General features: G+C 45.3%; 2 protein-coding genes across 3 annotated transcripts; both read left to right on the top strand.

Moving 5' to 3' along the window:
• Positions 1 to 548: 548 nt before the first annotated feature.
• On the top strand, positions 549 to 1,412 carry rnf182 (ring finger protein 182). Its single transcript, XM_053438263.1, has one exon. It carries the CDS (start codon positions 549 to 551, stop codon positions 1,410 to 1,412), a length of 864 nt encoding a protein of 287 aa, XP_053294238.1.
• Positions 1,413 to 4,330: 2,918 nt separating this feature from the next.
• ranbp9 (RAN binding protein 9) lies at positions 4,331 to 19,447 on the top strand. Of its 2 annotated transcripts, XR_008341644.1 has the most exons (15): positions 4,331 to 4,881; positions 7,176 to 7,287; positions 8,343 to 8,395; positions 9,778 to 9,945; positions 10,393 to 10,415; positions 11,966 to 12,150; positions 12,846 to 12,958; positions 13,645 to 13,753; positions 13,932 to 14,086; positions 14,372 to 14,525; positions 14,740 to 14,861; positions 15,141 to 15,292; positions 16,225 to 16,336; positions 16,576 to 18,917; positions 19,000 to 19,447. XR_008341644.1 is itself a non-coding variant. In XM_053438257.1 (14 exons), exons 1-14 carry the CDS (start codon positions 4,665 to 4,667, stop codon positions 16,704 to 16,706), a joined length of 1,806 nt encoding a protein of 601 aa, XP_053294232.1. In that variant the 5' UTR covers positions 4,331 to 4,664; the 3' UTR covers positions 16,707 to 19,447. The 2 variants fall into 2 exon arrangements, 1 of the variants encoding a protein (XP_053294232.1); XM_053438257.1 differs by having other exon boundaries at positions 16,576 to 19,447.
• Positions 19,448 to 19,636: the final 189 nt, after the last annotated feature.

The raw sequence follows: 19,636 nt of genomic DNA, 5'->3' as shown, positions 1-19,636 counted from the left end.
AAAGATTAAGCTAGAAAATTCCAGCTCTGGTTTGCACAGGCTCTGCTTTGTTGTCCCTTCGCCTCTGTTTGTTCTCTTCTAATGCTGTGTTAACAGTTATCTCTCTCCCTTTCTCACCCCCCCCCCCCCCTCCCCCTCCTGTCTCTCTGAGTCTTTCTTTCCGTCACTCTCACTTTCTCTCTTTTTTCTCGTGCGGCCCATGAAAGGCGTTTTGCCCCAAACGAAGCCCAGTTACCCCAACGGCTCGGAGGCAGGCGAACCCCAGAGGCCCGGGCCCGCTTGTGAGGTGCTGGCCACATTCACTCACAAATCAATCTCTCTCTCTCTCTCTCTCTCTCTCTCGCTCTCACTCTCTCTCTCTCTCACAGACACACACACCCTACAGGAGCCTGTTGGACAGCCACAATGAACCCCACAGCCTCAGTGGAGTGGATCCTCATCACTGTCTCCATCTATGGGAAACTCTCCATGTCCATTGGTGCTCTTGCCTGTGAGCTCTTGGTCGGACCTCTTTGCTGATCTCGAGGCAGGAGAAGGTTGGTGGCAGGATGATGATTGAGCTGCAAAGCACCGAGGATGGTGGTGGTGGTGGTGGTGGCTGTGGCCACATGGACCTACTGAGCCCGGAGGAGCTGGAGTGTAAGATCTGCTATTGGGCGTACAATCTCAGGAGTCGCAGGCCCAAGGTGCTCGAGTGCTGCCACCGCCTGTGTGCCAAGTGCCTCGCTAAGATCCTGGATCTGGGTGAGTCGCCCCCCAACGTGGTGGTGTGCCCGTTCTGCCGCTACATCACCAGACTTCCCGGGGAGGCCGTGAGCAGTTTGCCAGATGACTGCAACCTGGTGTCAGCACTGTCTCTCCGCAGCAGGAATAAGAGGAACCTCCACTTCCACCAGGACTCGACCACGGAGCTGCTCCTCAGCCCAAGGCGCTTGAACTCGCTGATGGGCAACAACGCACCAGTGATGACCCCTTCCCCTTCCTCCTCCGCCTCCTCCGCCACTACTTACTCCTCCATCCGGAGCTCCCCTAACTTTGTCGTCATCACCATACTGGAACCTCCGCCAGCCCCTGCCTCAAACCAGGATCTCCACCAGCAGCCACATGGATCACACACATCAAGCCGGGGCTACCGCTCGTCCAGCCTGGACTCCATGGCGTCCATCACGCAGAGGTGGACGGTGTGGAACTGTGCAGCCCTCCTGTGCCAGACATCTGCCCGGGCACTGGTGTGGGTGCTGGGGCTGCTGTACTTCAGCTCGCTGCCCATGGGGGTGTACCTGCTCATCATGCAGAGGACATCGCTCGGCGTGCTGCTGGTGAGCCTGGTGCCGGCCAGCCTCGTCATGATCATGGTCTATGGATTCTGCCAGTGTATCTGCCATGAGTTCTGGGACTGCATGCCACCATAATGGGAGCAGATGAATGGGCCATGGTTTGCTTTGAATATGCTTCACAATAGACGTCAGGAATTCACTAATGGGATGTTACTGTGTAACTGGCCATGTGAGCGTTGACTTCATTGGCTGGAAAATCATCCTTTTTTATGGGAGAAGAAAGCAACACAATCATGTACATCACAGAGGAAGCTCACAGTTGTGGGCTTTTCATTATTATATATGTTAATTTGTGCATTTCTTTAACTTGACAGACTTATTACCCAGTGGAGCTCACAGATTTAGCAGATTCTGGAAGCACCTGCTAAATAGTATGCACAATTATGCTGCAGTGAGAAACTGGCAGATTTTGTTGGTAATAACTGCCTCCGACTCCAGGGGATCTAATTTGTTATCTAACGGTGGTTCTCGTCCTTTTCAGATTGTGTCACGGCCATAAATGCGTCAAATGTGAACTCAACTATTGCAGAGTCCTGAGAGTTCTTGAATTCAGCAGCAGGATGATCCTGCAAAAAATGCACCAAAAAGACAGAATCAGTTGAAAGAATTATAAATATAAATATGTATATGTACATTTGTATGATCCTGAATTAAACTGGGTAAATAAAAATATAAGTGTACTTTGTTCTAAGTGAGTGTTCCTTGCTTAGGTGTTAGTCAACTGGTCCGTAATGTTCATAGATGTAAGTGAATCGTGTGATTAATGAGAGAGCTTCCTGATGAGCCTGAAACCACCAGGGGGCGCTGTGATGGCTCTCCTCTGGCCTCCCACCTTCACTCAAAGAGTTTATATCAGTGTCTTCATTCAAATCAGCTCAGGCTGTTGAGTCAGAGGGTGATAGAGAAGCTGCAGGAGTGTCTGGACGAGGAATTGGAAAGTCAAATGAGACCAGATCCAAAATCAGCTGTGGTTTCTGGAAGCATTAATTCATGATTTGATTGGATGTGTAAGCAAAAATAATATAATCGTGCTTTTTTAAAGGTTCAGTGTGTAGGAGCTAGTGACATCTAGTGGTCAAGTGTCATGTTGCAGCTGACGACCCCTCACCTCAACCCCCCCCTTCCAAACATGTGAGAAAACCTGTGGAAGCTTCAGTTGTCATAAAAACTCAAAAGGTTTAGTTTGTCCAGTCTGGGCTACTGTAAAAAACATGGCTGCCTCCATAGAGCGGCCCCGCTCCTGATGTCTATATAAAGTATGTTAATATAAAGTATTTAAGTATAAAGGGCCGATTCTAGGGTCAAGAAAACAATGATTCACACATTTTGGTTAAACACACTTAAACACACCCCCAAGAGATCCTTTCACCCAACTCTTACCTTTAATTTAAAATCTGAGAAATGAAACTAAGAAATTGAGAATTAAAGAGTAAATGATTTAGCAGAGTTGAAATGTAAATACTTGAGTAAAGTAGTACAAGAACCTCCAGTACTTCATTGACTGCTCTGTCTACCCTTGGGGTTTGGATCCTTGATTGAAAGGACATTAAGTAATTGTTTTCAGTGCTGCTACAGCGACTGGTCTGAGATCTGTTCCCGGCACAGTTTGTCCTCTTCTACAACACACGTCCTGCTGATGATAAACAGTCCAGGCCTTGGACCGTCTCTGTTTTCCAGGGGACTCTTCATCTGAGTCTGAGCAAGTGCTTCCCAACAGCCCTTCAGATTCCTTTTCAGTGAAGCAGCTCCCACACGTCGGTGTGAGGGACGTTCAGAGGTCTAACTGAAACGTGTCTGATCGGAGCTGCTGGAAGCAACAACAACAGAAGGTGACACTTTGAAGGCGTCTTTGTGTTTTTGTCATAGCACGTGTTTACACTGTGTGTTATGAAAGACAACCGGCAGCAGCATGGGTCATAAACCCACCTTCTCCATGTTAGTGGGGGGGTTTCTGCCATTTTAGGTTGTTCTTATCACACCGATGTTCAAGTCTTCATGTTTCCACAGTGAGTCCAAAACTTTCACAGAAGTTCAGAATTGAATGTGTGAGTAAGGAGGTGTCCCAGGATGGTCAGGGGGACCACGCCAAACAAGATGGCTGACCACAGAGTGACTGAAGGTCTTCAGGAGCGCCCCCGGCAGTCCAGAAAACCTTTGTCTGATGAATAATGATGAGGATGAAGAAGATGAAGATCAGAATCAGAATCAGAATTATTTTTATTGCCATGTATATTTGCACATACAGGAAATTGCCTTGGTGTGGTTGGTGCACTGTACAAACAACAATATACAAACAACAATTTAAAAACAACAATATAAAATCAACAACAATATTGAACAACAATATATATGAAGATGAAGAAGATGATGATACTGATGAAGATCATGAAGATGATGATACTGATGAAGATGATGATAGTGACAATGAAGAAGATGAAGATACTGATGAAGATGATGGAGATGAATATAATAACGATGAAGAAGATGATGAAGATGTTGACGATGAAGAAGATGAAGATAATGAAGATGAAGATGATGAAAAGATGATGATACCGATGAAGATGATGATGATGAATATAATAATGATAAAGAAGATGATACTGATGAAGATCATGAAGATGATGATACTGATGAAGATGATGATACTGATGATGATGACGCTGATAACCAAGATGATGATACTGATGAAGATGTTGATGATGATACTGATGAAGATGTTGATGATGAAGATGTTGATGACGCTGATAACGAAGGTGATGATACTGATGAAGATGATGATGATACTGATGAAGATGATGATAATGAAGATGATGATACTGATGAAGATGAAGATACTGATGAAGATGAGTCCTCTGCTCACTCTGTGTATTTACTTCACAGTCCCACAGGAAGTGAGTGGAGTCGCTGTCAGCCAATGAGATTCGCGGATCGAGCTCAGACAACAAACAAAAGAGCGAGGCTAGCGGAGCAGCTGCGTCCTAACGTCACTTCTCTCCCTGCGCATCGCGGCGACACGCGTCTCCTCCTCGCACCTCCTCCTGTCGCACCTCCTCCTCGGCTCCGGGGCCGCAGACCGTCTCCACCCGGTGCCAGCTAGCGTCCGCCCGAGCCGTGTCAGCGATCGCTCTGCCCGTGCTGGCCAAGCACATCGGGTTAGCCAGGTTAGCTACTCGGCTAACTAGCTCTGGCTGCCTCTCTACGACGATCGAAGCCAGCTAGCTTAGCCTGCTAGCTAGCTTAGCTACCCCCCCCATCCTCCTCCTCCTTAACAAACTTGACAGTGACTGACACGAGTGGCTCCTTTCTACTGACACTCGTGTCGTCGCCATGTCTGGGCAGTCGTCGGGCTGTGGCTTCCTCATGTCGGTTGTCGTCCACGGAGACGCGGCTCTGAACGAGCAGGAAAAGGAGCTCAACCAGCGACTCCGACGGCTCTACCCCGCCGTCAACGAGACCGAGACCCCGCTGCCTCGCTCCTGGAGCCCGAAGGACAAGTTCAGCTACATCGGTCTCTCCCAGAACAACCTGCGGGTCCACTACAAAGGTTCGTCCCGGAGACCCGCTCTCCCCGCGGCACTTTGTCCGACCCGAGGCTGCTGCTGCTAACGTTAGCTTAGCCTGGCCGCTAGCGGATCAGAGGCAGCTGGCCGTTGTGGCTAAAAACAAAGTGGGCTAGGCTAGCGGCTCGATCAACAACACGGCAGAGGACATCTTGCCAGCCCGACCAGCTGGCGAGGTGCATCCGGTCCCGCGAGCTCGTTAGCTTCCCCCTGCATAACAAAAACACCCGTGACGGTGGCGTCCTCGTCAAAGCGAGTGCGAGCTGACATGAGTCAACACAATATAATCCTGTGAGCAGCTAGCCTCTACTGGCTAATGTAGCTTCACTGGGTGGTGTTAAGTGACAGGAAAGCCCAGTGTCTCATATCAGGATGAGACCGAGGCACCCAGACCAGTGGACCGGCTGTGGGGGTAGTGGTTGTGGATGACAGGCTGGTTACTGGTGGAGCTCCGGGCTTTAGTGTCTGTTCTACTGGGACGTGCTGGGCTGACTAGCTGCTTAGCAAAGCTCTCCAGCGGGTTTTGGTGCAGGCCTGTGAAAAAGGCTAATGTCAAATAAACCTCTGCTTCCTGGGTGTGTTCCTCTGCTCCGGCTCGCTACACACATTACACCTCTTTGTTGCTTGTGTGTATTTGTACAACACATTCACCTGGGTGTCTGAGAGCAGGTGTGCAGAGGCTGAGAACAAATATCCAACCAGGAGCTTGAGGAAGGATGTGCTTGTACTGCAGTGTTGAGCAGAAAATACAAGTAATGAAATATGCTTCACTATGTCAAACGTCCTGGCATATTGATTTTAAATGAGCTGAACTCTGTCATCTTTGCTCAATCCCCCCTAATCCACAGTTATGAGTAATGTACTGCTTTGCTGGAGCAGAGTACGAGAGCTTTAATGATTATTTCATTGTCTAGCTTCTATTTTAGAGATTTGATCAGTGGTTTGAATCTGTTTTCAACCCAACATGGCAAATTCCAGGAGCTTACATGCAGATTTCTGCTAGTTAATTAATTAAGACTGCATGTAGTTGCCCTGAAAAACCTTGGGTTTAGAAGTAGTGGCTGGACAAGAAGACTTTGGAATATATTATGTTGTGCTTTGGAAATTGTAATGAAATCAGTCAAATTTTACAATTATAGCACATGTACACAAATCACAATTTGCCTCACAGGGTTTAACAAGGTGCGAAATCCTCTGTTCTTAATCCTCAACGAGAGGACGGACAAACTACAAAAAAATAGATCCCACTGATTAATGGAGAAAACTATCATGAAAATGTCATTAGAGCCTCAACAACTGCCCCAATGCAGCATTCAAGATATCTGCTTTAAAAACAACACAGCTTCCTGCAAATATTTGTTGTAATTTACATTCATCTCAGAGTGGGGGTAAAATAAGTTTTATGGCGACGTCAGATAAAGCAAAGCAGAAATGTTCCTTATCTTATTCCTGCAGATAATTGGGAATCGTCCGATTTCTCTATCTATACAAGGATGTGCATCTTAACTTGCGCTATAGACAACTAGTTGACTAATCAATGGCTTGACACATGCAAATTTGGTTCTTAATTTTCACTTACCTCTTATTTATTTGAGTATTTTAAATACAGGCCCCATGACTGATACTTTATTATCTGTATCTTCTGCAGTTTAATGTATTCATCTATCAACCATTTTGTCAACCGATGTAAAATGGAGGTAAAACGTTTTAATCTCATCTCACATCCTGATCATTATTCAAACCTGCTCCTGGGAATCAGATGCCTCGTGAGAAAGAGCACATGAAATAAATTAAAACAATTTTAGGAAACATTTTGTGGTACAATTTTGTTAAACCAGCCTCACAGCTGAGATTTAAATAAAGTTTTTTTTTTTTTGTAATCAAAAAGAAAAACTAGAGTGTAAACCTGCTAAGTCCCAACAGCTCTGTTGAAATAAATCAAGCTGCACCAGATTTCACACACCCATAGATATCAGTTGATTCCTTTTGTCTAAATCCATGAGTCATTCTGAATATTCATTATTACAAATTTTGAAAGGTGTCCTTTCTCGCAATGTTAAAGAAAGTCGAAAAAAACACTCAACACGCCCCCTGATCTTCATCTCTCAGACAATCCAATCTGACCTGGTGTCATCGGCCTCTTTGGCTGCTGAGGAGTGTTAGCCTGTCTTCACTGTCAGCATTTCCATCCCTACATAGTAAGATAAAGATCCAGTCTGCATTTGCATTAACCACACCCCACTGCTCACAACTTTTTATGTTTTACACTCAACTTCAGGTCATGGAAAAACTCCTAAAGATGCAGCGTCTGTCCGCGCCACTCATCCCATCCCAGCCGCCTGCGGGGTCTACTACTTCGAGGTGAAGATCATCAGTAAAGGCCGAGATGGGTAAGGATCAAAACAAAAATCATTTACATTTTCATTCGGACAGTTTCTCCAACACTTTGGTCCAAAGTAAAATATCTCATCAACTGTTAAATTGACTGAAATGGAATTGGGATGATCTCCAATGTTATTTGATGAGCCACTAACTTGTTTGTCTGACCACAGTTTTATAATGAACACACTAGCTTTTATGCTTCTTATAATAATATAAACAAACATTCCTATGTATTTTTTTATGTCCATCATTCTAAAGCATTTGGCTCATCCCTTCTTAAAATGAACATTTACACTTTACATCAGGATTTTGACTAAATTAAATCTAAAGCCATTTATTGTAGTCATTATAAAGTTGGACCATATGCTGTAAATAAAGATGAATAAAGACGACATATCTCAGCTTCCTCCTGTTGTACAAAACCGAGGCTTAAATATACTTTTAAGTTTTGGTCCATGTACAATTTCACTAACATGGAGGAGGGATGGAGACTTAGACTGCAGCCGGCCACCAGGGGGCGATTCAGATGCTTCGACTTCCCTTTCAGGAGCTGTCTTTTCAATCATGACTTTGAGGCACTGATCAGATTGTTTTTGTAGCAGATCACATATTAGCTACTCAGCTATAACTGTTCATACTAAACTATTCAATGTGTTGTGACGCTATCAGTACTTTGGATTCTTTGCTGCGACTTCAAATCACTATTAAATTAAAGAATAATTTGAATCTTCAAAGCGATAGGAGTCAAGTTGTATTCCCTCATCGAAAGGGCCTCGTCTGAAAGTTCAACAGCCACAAGTCATGTTACCAGAAAATAATATTACATGCAAATTGTTATTAGCAGGTTCACGATTATGTTTTGCATCTTTTCCATCTATGCCACTTGTTCTTCTTTGCATTAACTGAGTAGTACAGCCTCACGCACTGATTGTGTAGCTGTACAGTCAGATATGGGAGATGGTGAGGTCTTCATGATGATCATCAGCGAGGATCACTCGGTGGCTGCTCACTGACTCCTCACCCTCCTGTCTTTCATATGAACTCTGACCTCTCTCTCCCTCAGGTACATGGGCATCGGCCTCTCAGCTCAGGGTGTTAACATGAACAGACTGCCTGGTAAGACAACGCTTTGTGTGCATTGGTGTCATGTCTGTGTTTGTAGCTACTGCCTGTGGGTGTGTTGAGAAGTTTGCATCACTGTCTGCGTCTGCTATTTTATAATACCAGCATTCTTATGCCTTTTGTGTGGGTGTCATTTGTATCTGGGAACGAGGTATAACGTTTTCATAATCCTTCCATGGTTATAGCATGGATGTATTGTAGCATATTGAAGGACACCTGCAGAGAGTTGTAGTTAAACATTGAACTAGTAAACCATCTTATTTCAAGCTATTGTCACATGATTATTCAGATCAGTTTGTGTGTGGACCCAAAATGATGACGAAGGTTTTCCTTGTTGATGTGGTTTCATTTTGATTAGAGGAATAATAAAATGTCACTACTCCCACAACTCAAAGATATTTTAGGTGTAACCACAGTTTCAGAAGTCTAGTGCAACCAACATGAAACCGTTTCTGCCAGCACTTTGCCATTAAGAGGGCACAGGACTACGTCAGCCCAGTGCTCTACTGGGTCATCAGGGCGAACAGGAGCCTGACTCCCCTTCACCAGTGTGAGAACTGGACCCACCCTGAAGCTCCAGGCTCTCCATCCAAAGATAACAGGAGGCTCAGAGCAGACTGCACACAGATTGATGGCTAATGAAAATCCACTAATTGTGAGGGACTGACGCCAGGCTGCATAGTTGAGTGTTTTCTCCCAGTGATGAATGTGGCAACATTAGGATTAAATCTGCAGCTCAGCAGAAACATGCTGCCACTTGGTTTGTAACGTCAGAAGAGCCCCGAGGCCTCCAGGCTGCACAGAGGCTGGTTCTTCTTCTTCTCCTCTCTTTGAAACAACGATCGGACAAAGGCTCCCAACACACTGACAAGCAAAATATTGGGTTTCTCTGTGTTTTATGCTCACCAAGAATTATATTTAATTGGTCCAAGTCAGGTGTTGAGAAACAAATGTTCTACAGTCTGTAGGTGATGGAGTCAACAGAAAAGAATGAGGATCAAACTAAGGAAATCTCCCAAATCTCAGTGTGGCTGTGCAGCACAGTGAGAGATAAACATTTGCTGGTTCAGTTCCTAAAGAAGGAAGCATGGAGCCCCTGCAGGTTTCTGTTTGATGGCTCATATTCAGATGCTGTTGTGGTTTCTGGTCGTGAAGTTTTAAAAAGCAAAGCAACACAAACTATGGTTCTGTGGAGTTTGCTCTGGTTTGAAGGGAAACGCTCCACTGAAGTCGAGGTCTCTCTCTTTCACACAGCTCTAGATTCTCGCTCACACACGTTCACAAGCACAAGTGTAGATTTGGTTATGGCCACAAAGGCTTCAGAATTTGTATTTTTCATAATCCTCATACTTTACTTTTGCATTCCCATCCCTCAGGTTGGGACAAGCACTCGTATGGCTACCACGGAGATGATGGACACTCCTTCTGCTCGTCCGGCACCGGTCAACCCTACGGACCCACGTTTACAACAGGCGACGTGATTGGCTGCTGCGTTAACCTCATCAATAACACGTGCTTCTACACAAAGAACGGCCACAGCCTAGGTAAGAGACCTCTTTGACCTGATATGATAGTGTATGAACCTGTGGAAAGGTGTTAAGCAACAAGGTACACAATAAATAAAACTTTACACACCTGAACATGTCACAGGTTCATCGGTGGGTCGCACAAACAAAATGAACGGGAGGTTTACACGTAGTCCTGGTTCATATTGTGCTTATTTCTTATGTCTGAACGTTATCTAACTGATTTTATAAAACAAAAACAAACGAGATGCAGGACATTTCAGAAAATAGTTATTTCATTAATCAGGTTTAGAGCAACAGTTGCAACAGTTTTTGCACAGTCATGCCGAGTGAGAGAAAAACAAGGACATTTGTGTGTTTATGGAAAGATTTAATCAAAGGAGGAAGTGGATCTGGATTCTTGGATTCAGGTCTGGATAATGTGTCCAATGTGCCTAGCTGACTTTTCTTTTTCTTCCTCTACAGGTATTGCCTTCACAGACCTACCAGTGAGTACCCACATGTTCTGTGTTGTGAAGTCAGTTTCCATAATTAATCAGGGCTGTAGGACTTTGGGCTAATTATAGAAAATAAATGTTTCCAGAATATCTACTGCCGTCAAAATATTTACACCATGATAAATTGATTGGTGGCAGGAGTTAAAAGTGTAAAAACATATTTACAAGGCTCGTATTAAAACACTGACTTGGAAAAAGATCAATTAAGTCAGTGAGATAATCCACAGGTTGTATAGTAATACCCTGAAAGACAAACCATCATCAGAGTTGGCCCCCTCGATTTGACAAACCCACTGAATTATTACAACTCTATGGAGCTTCATAGCATCTTTCAGCTCATTGTTTTGGTCAAGTCTCACTGCTGCATTCATAGACACTGTTTACCAAGCTGGTAACATATATTCTGTACCAAATCTTATCTATGATATTTATTAAAGAAAGATATTTGGATTCATCTCGTTAGGAACCTGAATCTTAAAGCTTGCCAGATGATTTGCTCACTAGTTTAGTGAACCATCTTAAAAGAGTTGTGCGTCTACGCGGGACACCACTTGTGCTGCATTGTGTTGTTGTGGCTCATTGTCAGATTCTGAGTCTCGCTCTCGTGCTTCATTATGTAAACAACTCCCAGACCAAAAGGACATCAACTTCAGTGGGATGCATCAATGGATTGACTTCATGGGAATCCGAGGGAGATCCTTGTTTTTAAAGTTATTCCCCTCCCTTCTTGCTGAGGAGCAAATGAGAGCAGGGCCGGCTGTTTTCGAAGGAGAAGAAAATAAGAGTCTTAACCACAACAATAATCCATTGAGCTCGGGCTTGACTGGGAGCCAGACACTCGTGTTCCTCCAGCGTTGTGCAGTGCGTCACCTCGGCACAGCTGACCTTGTTGGACCGTGACAAAGGCAACTTTTAGACACATGGGTTCTAAAAGTGGAAACACACTAACATGAGTGTATGCAGGTTTTTGTGATCTGTATTTTAAGCAGGTAATCACGCTAAAAGTCCATGGACTCGTTTCCCATAGCCAGTGGAAGAGTTTGACTTCCTGTCCCCTTGTCATCAAACGTGCTGAAACGGAGAAGCTCTCACGTCTCTATCTTGCCAGTGTTTCATTTTGCACTTCACAAACGTTCATGGCTTTTTCACTTCACCTTCCAGAAGTTTAATGTGCATCCTAGCATTGTGCAGACAAGCTGCAGCGTCCGCCTAAAGGCTTCCAAAAGAATTTGGTGCATTCACCCTGGTGTCATGTTTCCATCTCTGCTGATTGGAGGTTGTAGAGACTGGGGGCTCCACAAAAACTTAGATTGGGAAGTTGAATGCCAAAGTGGAGCAGGCCAGTGTTTCAAGTGTTTCAGATATCACAGCACATGCCAATATAATCACTGAGTCATTGGTTCTGATGAACAAAGCTCGATAGGTAAAGTTAATTTTTATGTGGTCAATCTAGACAACAGATTAACTTCTGAGAATTTCATTTCATTCCCGATCTCCACTTCCTTCTATCGTCACATCTCATGATTCTCTCTGTGCTGCAGCCGAACTTGTACCCGACCGTGGGCCTTCAGACTCCAGGGGAGGTGGTGGATGCAAACTTCGGCCAACACCCCTTCGTGTTCGACATCGAGGACTACATGCGAGAGTGGAGGACAAAGATCCAGGCCCAGATCGACCGCTTCCCCATCGGGGAGCGCGAGGGCGAGTGGCAGTCCATGATCCAGAAGTAAGAGGATCGGAAAACTGAACCCGTACAAAATACACATTCCCCATGAGATAACAGGGTTTATATGACGACACAAGCAGTTGTATCACTATATGACTGATTTTAATTCATTTAGTCTTCGTATTATTGTTATAGTTTTATTAAAACAGACTTGGGGGTGCCCTGCGGTACAAACTGGGCCCATATGGATCGCTTCTCCACTAGAGAGCAGGAGCCCGGATCCAGAAGTGAAAACTGTGGGACTGGGTTTCACTTCATGCTATGGCCTGATTGGATTAGTTCTCTGTTGCTATGATTACTTATTCTGAAATGGATTTAATCTCCTTTTGATGGGGGAATGGGGTTGAAGTGAAGTCACCTCATGGCCTGGAACTTAAAACAGGATGTGTCTAAGTTCGGGTCAGATTGGTGGACGGGAGGCTTGTGTTGTCTTTGTAGAGAAACGCTAAGATGATCAGTCCTCTGATCTCAAAGATCCCTGTAAACACCAGCAGCCGTGCATCCCCTCTAACCTGCCGTTCAAAAGTCAAACAGACCTGCACACACTATAAGCCTGTCTTTAACCAGGAGGCAGAGCGGATGCTATGGTTTGATGGTTTACATGAAATCACTGGAACTCATGGGATATGTCTGCGCTCTACCATTTCCCCTGTGTCTAATCACTTGATGTGTTTTCCCACATGTTGCCCTGTTAGGATGGTGGCTTCCTACCTGGTGCACCACAGCTATTGTGCCACAGCTGAAGCCTTTGCCAAATCCACCGACCAGGCCGTACACGAGGAGCTGGCCTCCATCAAAAATCGACAGAGTGAGTCAATCTGTGCTGGCATTTCTCTAGAGCTGCTTTAAGACCTGCATTGAACTCCAGAGAATCCCCGGGAGGTTCTGCGCAAGGAGCTGGATGTGTGAACGCAAATATCCGAGTCAGAGCCTTCGGTCTTTCTTCAGAGTTTCCAAAAGTTAAAAGTCCCCTGAATGTCCGGAAGCGACAATGTGAGATGTGCTGTAAACCAGAACATGTGATCTCCGAAGCAGAATGAATGTGTCACCTCCTGCTTGCTGCTCCACTCCTCACCTGAGACCTCCTGAGAATCTGCTGCTGCTCTGGAGGTCATGCCTGAAAAGGGCTTCAATGATGCTACTGCTAGGAATCAGGACTTTATCAGAATGTTAAATCTGACACTAGGAGCCACTACAACTTACGAAGTGTTACCAATTCCATAAAATGCTGAATTAAAATGTGTATTTTCCAGCAATAATTCCCAGACACCTGTTAAACTGTTGAAGCTCAACCTGCAGTGTTGTTGGACTGTTTTTGCAGTAATATTTTTGGAAGGCGACCACTAACTGTAAGCTTAAAAAACTGAATTAAACATCATAATTTAATCACAGGAATATTAGTGTAACAAAACAAAGCATACAAACCGTGTCCTTGTAAAGAAACACTGTGTCAGTCATGTGTCATGTTAACCTGTCTTCACTGTTGCTTTGCAGAAATCCAGAAGCTGGTGTTGTCCGGTAGAATGGGCGAAGCCATCGAGACCACCCAGCAGCTCTATCCCAACCTCCTGGAGAGGAACCCAGACCTGCTCTTCATGCTCAAGTACGACCAAGGCTGAGTTTGAATGTTTCTTTTAATGATTTAAAACTTATTGGATCACCTGAATGCAGCTGATCCTTAAAGTGTGGCCATGGGACTGCAGACTTTGGCTTTATTGAGACAGATACATATGGTTTAAAAGTCTCTGTCCTTCCTGTCCCCCCCCCCCCCCTGACTCCAGGGTGAGACAGTTCATCGAGATGGTGAATGGGACGGACAGTGAGGTGAGGTGTCTGGGAGGTCGCAGCCCGAAGTCTCAGGACAGTTACCCCGGCTCCCCGCGACCCTTCAGCAGCCCGAGCCACAAAGCCAGCAGCTCCCAGCCGCACCTCACAGGTACAGTCCACATGATGATAGCTTCAAAGTTCATGTTAGTGTGTTTCCAAACAAAACGCACAAACACCGTCTGTACGTCTGTCGCTAGCGAGCTAACAGCTAACAACCCCTGGAAAGGGAGTTTTCATCTTCTCCTGGTGAAAGAAAGATGGAGCAGAAATAGTTTGATTCAGGAGGTTTTGGACAAAGCTCAAATATCACAGTGAAACTCAAATGTAAACAAAAAGAAAACACCATCTTTATATTAGATTTTAAACACGTCTCTCATGACTTGCCGTTTTTAAGGGTTTGACAGCAACTGCTGTAATGGCGTGACGTCTAGTAAGAGCCACAGCTCCTCCCCTCACAGTCACAAGCCCTGCCCTCCGAGCACTGGCTCCACCCCCCCAGCGGCTGACGTCAGCCTCAACGGGAGCCACAGTCAACCGCCCGTCACCAGGTAAGGAGCCTCACTTTCATTTGGCTGCTTATGAAGCTGAAGTTTTGCTTCTGTGTGGAGGTGTGGTCTCGGAGTAGAAGCATTAATTGTAGGAGTTATCGTGATTGACAGCTGGTACCGTCCAATGGGTGCAGGTCCCAGGTGTTGGTGGGCGTCCACTGAGGAGGAAGTCCTTCCTGTGAGCCTTCACACATTCTCTCTTTATTTTCTACAGCAATGACATCGACATGGAGGTCGACCACTTCACCAACGGAGTGACAGAATCCTCCTCCAATGGATTCCTCAACGGCAGCTCTAAACACACCGCGGAGCCGGACGACTGTGACGCAGACATGGGTGGGTAGTGTGAGTGTGTGGTTGTGTGTGTGTGTGTGTGTGTAGCATTAACATAAAGGCAACACATCCCTGGCACCCTTTCACTACATGTCTACCTTGATTGATTTGGAGTTGTGCTTGTTTCTAACATGTATTTGGCTTTTAGCTGGTGAGTGACTGAAGGTTTTCTGTCTTCCTCTCCTCTGTCAGAAAAATACCTTTTCCTTCGTTCTCTGTAAAATTGACAATTTTCTCCTCCTTCTTGCGTGTCTCACTGTCTGTCTAACCCTAACCCTGCAGAAGTGGAATCTGCTCAGTCCAAGCGGCAGCTGTGCGGTGGGAGCCAGGCAGCCATCGAGAGAATGATCCATTTCGGCAGGGAGCTGCAGAGCATGAGCGAACACCTCCGCCGTGAGTGTGGCAAGAACTCGACTAACAAGAAGATGCTCAAGGTAACACACAAATTCCTCTGCTCTTTTGACCCACACTGCATAAACACGTTGTTTGTCTTTGAAAGCTCATGAACCTCTGATCATATTCATCAGGCATTTGATATTTAAGATTAAATACTTAAATTACTCACAGAAAAATCTTTTAAATTACTACAACAGGCTTTTAGGTTGAAGGATCACAATGTTGGTATTGTATTGGAATTATTATCAAGACACTTATCTGCGGTTTAGAAGAAATACAGTTTAAAGGGCATTTTCTGCACTTGCATGAGAAATATATGGATCAACTCAGTGATGCAATGTTAAACATGAATATGAACATTTCATCCTACATATCCCATAATCCAGTGTCATCTGTCAGACATGTCCTGCCTTATTATGGCCACATCTGCCAAGGAACCAGGAAGTTACTGGTCTCGGCTGAGACATATTTCTGTTGGAAGATGATGTTTAATATATAAAACAACTATAAGAGTTTGAACTTTCATTCATGACAGGAGCAGAGAAACGTTTCACATCTTGAAAAGATCCACTTTACATAGTTCAAATCACTTAAAACATAACTTGTTCATGTTTCTATATTTACAAACTATGTCAGACAAATGTTTGTGTTAATTGAGCTAAATGTGTTGATTGTGTCAGATTTTGTTTAATCATTTATAACACAATTTCACTTTTATCATTTATCACAGTTTATTGACTTACAGAACCTTTTTGCTTTGGTTGTACAGATTTATATGAAGTATATGAAGATTCTCCAGGAAATGACATGGCAGTAAAATACCAGTGTAGACGCTGGAGGATACTTCCTGTTGCAGAGTGGTTGAATGGTTAATGAGTGTGAACGCAACCTGTGGGGAGCCACTGGTGGAGCAGGAGCAGTCCTCTGTTGTGTGATCAGTATCTTCTGTTCCTTCTGTCTCCTGCTGCAGGATGCGTTCAGCCTCCTCGCCTACTCCGACCCGTGGAACAGTCCAGTCGGCTACCAGCTGGACGCCATTCAGAGAGAGCCGGTCTGCTCCACCCTCAACAGTGCAATATTAGGTAGGGCAGCTTTTCAAGTTTGATGACACAGCAGTAGATGAGTAGCACCAGTGTGTGAACTGGTGCCACAAACACAAAGTAGCCTCAACAAGTCGGGGAAAGTGTTTCCACTGTTGAACATTTGATGTTTGTTAAATGCCCAACAAGCTCTGGGAGGTTGAAACGTTCTGATGCATCTTCACCTCTGTTGTCTGTCGCTCTGATCTTTTTCCTCCTCTTCTCCCTCCTCATCTCTCCAGAGACTCACAACCTGCCCAAGCAGCCCCCTCTGGCCCAGGCCGTGGGTCAGGCAGCCCAGTGCCTCACCATCATGGCACGGACTGGCAGTGGCTCCTGCGCCTTCGCCGCAGTGGACGATTACTTGCACTAGCCTAGTGCATACGAGCGCACACACAACACAACACACACACACACACACACACCCTCTGAGGACCTGTCCAGAAAGGTCTCCCTCCACCTGTAGTCATATATTAGCTGAGGAGACGCTCCTCCGCACGATAACAAGTAGATGAACATCAACTACGTCACCGGCTTCTTGTTCTGCTTTTACCAGTCGCCACTGAGGACCAGTGGAAACTTCTGGGCAGATCTTCAGGGCCCCAACACACACACCACATTCAAACCACACACACACACACACACTATATCTCTTTCCATCGTTAATATGAAATTACTCCTCCACCTTGGTTGGCCTTGCTAAGCCCCGCCTCCAGCCCTGCATCTACATGGGGACAAGAGTAGCCGACTTGAAAATATCCGATGAGCCAAACTCGTGCAGATAACCCGCCCCCATCCACCAGGGGGCAGCAAAACAGGGCAGAGAGACTCCCGGTCAAAACATAGATGGAAAAAACAAAAGAACAAATACAGAAAATCAGGCGAGTGACCGTCATGGCCGACCGCCCTTTAGCGTGGTCCCAGTAAGACGGACTCACCAGGTCAGCGCACGCGCACACACACACACACACACACACATACTCGCAAACAGGCTCCACAGAGGCTTTATGAGAGCTGGAGCTATAGCCCCCCCCCCCCCCAGGCTCTGTGACAGACAGCCCACCCCCTCCCTTCACCCCATCCACCTCCCACTGACTTCAGGACACGGGTCAGACATTTATGTGGCGCATATGGACTCTGGGACTTGGAAGAAGCCAGAGAGAAACCGCCTCGACTCATGTTCCCTGTTTTTAATCTTCTGTTGTTTTTTTTGGGGGGGGGGGGGCTGAGGAGGTGTAGTTACCTGGCTCTTGTGTTGTTTTTAAGTTTTCCAGGTTTACAAGGCACCGTGCAGACGACGATGATGAGTGTCATTATCATTATTATAATTATCATTATATTAATTATTGTTACTTGCATTCACAGTATATTTGTTGAGCGCCAGCAAGAGCAAACTCCCCCGACCTCTTACAATAAAGCTCCCGCTTCCACGATGACCAGCGTGTGTACATGTTAACGTTTATAAACGACTCTAACAAAATGGAGTCCTATCAATAGAGTGAGATATTTAGTTCTCAAATGAAAGGAACTTTGTGCTGACACCAGTGAGCCACACAGCTGCTGGTTTTCATGTTTCCCCTTCTCCGGGCTCCAGGGTTCCTCTGCAGGTGGGAACGTGAAACCTTTGATCTTCTCCAGCTCTGTCAAACGTTGGAAAGTAGAATTTCTCAGAAGAGTTTTAGATCTTTAACTTCCGGTGTGGTGGTGGTGGTGCTTGCTGCGACGTGATCTCTCTTACTACAGCTTTGCTAAATGTGTCTGAAAGATTCCTCGAACAACTCTGGACAAAGTCTGGAACATTGGAAATGGAAACCTCGTGTAGGAACCCTGTGACCCTCTGACCCCTTGTTGCCTCCAGCTGCACAGCAGGCGAGATGCAAACATTGTTCATCTTTTATTTTCTTATCAGTGTCTACGCTTATTTTTAACCAACAAAGAACTCTGGAGCCAAAATGTCCCTTTGTTCCTCCTCCTCTGTTTAGAATGATGAGCTCCTGACAGGAGAAGGTCCTGGTCCTGTTGTGTCACAGACTGAACGTTGATTAAAAAGGTCTTTGGTTTGTCCTCAGTCCCTTCCAACCATAGACCGCCAATAAAGACGCGTCTCCACTTTCTCCTACTGTCTGGAAGTGAAGACAAAGTATATCCAGGACACGGAGCCTGTGCAGGAGCGATGGTGGAGTTGATCCTCACGTCTCCAGCTTCATTCACGTACAGAGGTTGATTCCGGGTTCTGCACAGGGACATTAAAGAAACAACACACAGACGGAGTTCAAAGAGAAATTGACAATTTGAAGGAGTGAAAAACTAAATGTGATGGACGGTGCTGTGTTGAGAGCACGAGTCAGTTGGTCTCACTGCTGCATCATGAAATAAGGAATTAAAGCCAAACTTCTCAGAAACATGAAGGACGACCTGAAATGTCAGAAACAATCTTTCACAAACATTTATTTAAAGTCTTTTTTTTTTTTATAGTTTGGTCCATGTCCCACCAGTTGAAACTGGATTCAAACCGACAACCTTCTCTCTGTGACACAACAGCAGTAAACGCTCAGCCACCGTGCCGCGCCTGGTTGAAGCAGAAGTATGTTCAATATATCCCCCCCCCCCCCGATCCCTCGGTGCTGAGCCCTGGTTCTGACCTGATCCTCCTCTGGCTTCTTTAGTGCTCGAGTCCTGGATGGAGAAAGAAAACCTTCAGTATCATCAACTGCACTGCGGCCAGCACGCTTTCAAAAGAAAGAACCAAACTCTTTAGGAAGTCGATTCAGCAGCTGGATGTCTGTGATCGCAGGGAAACTCGTTTTCTGTACTTTTTCCTTTTCTTCCCCGAGTCGCAAGCAGTCCCACCATCGTTTAGAAACTCTCTTAGACAAAGTGTTGTCTCTTTCTGAGTAAGGTCTGAAACCTATGCATGCCATAGTAAAGTGGTGGTAAGATCAAGTTAGATGTCTCTTTATTTTATTCTTTTTGTTTCTCCTTCTTTTAGCCAGTTCACAGTGAACACAGAAGATGTCAAGTTGTCCACTGCTGACTCTGCGTCCATTTGGAGAAAGAAATGTGCAATTTGTGTGAGGGTGAAAAGATTTATATTAAAAATGACAAATGATGACAGCACTTGTGTGGATGCTGCATGACTCGTGGAGCTGAAGTCCGCCTCGCCACTGAAACCAGCAGAGCTCGGCTTTTATTCTGGAGTCCAAACACAATCCTGCAAAGTATAGACACTTTTAGACAAGAGCTCTGTGTAGATGATGTAATATCTGGGCCTATTTAATAACCATCTTTCTCTAACTACAGAAT

Source organism: Pleuronectes platessa, chromosome 13 (genome assembly GCF_947347685.1).
Source record: "Pleuronectes platessa chromosome 13, fPlePla1.1, whole genome shotgun sequence".
Classification (NCBI taxonomy): domain Eukaryota; kingdom Metazoa; phylum Chordata; class Actinopteri; order Pleuronectiformes; family Pleuronectidae; genus Pleuronectes; species Pleuronectes platessa.
This window is presented reverse-complemented; position numbering and strand designations above follow the sequence as displayed.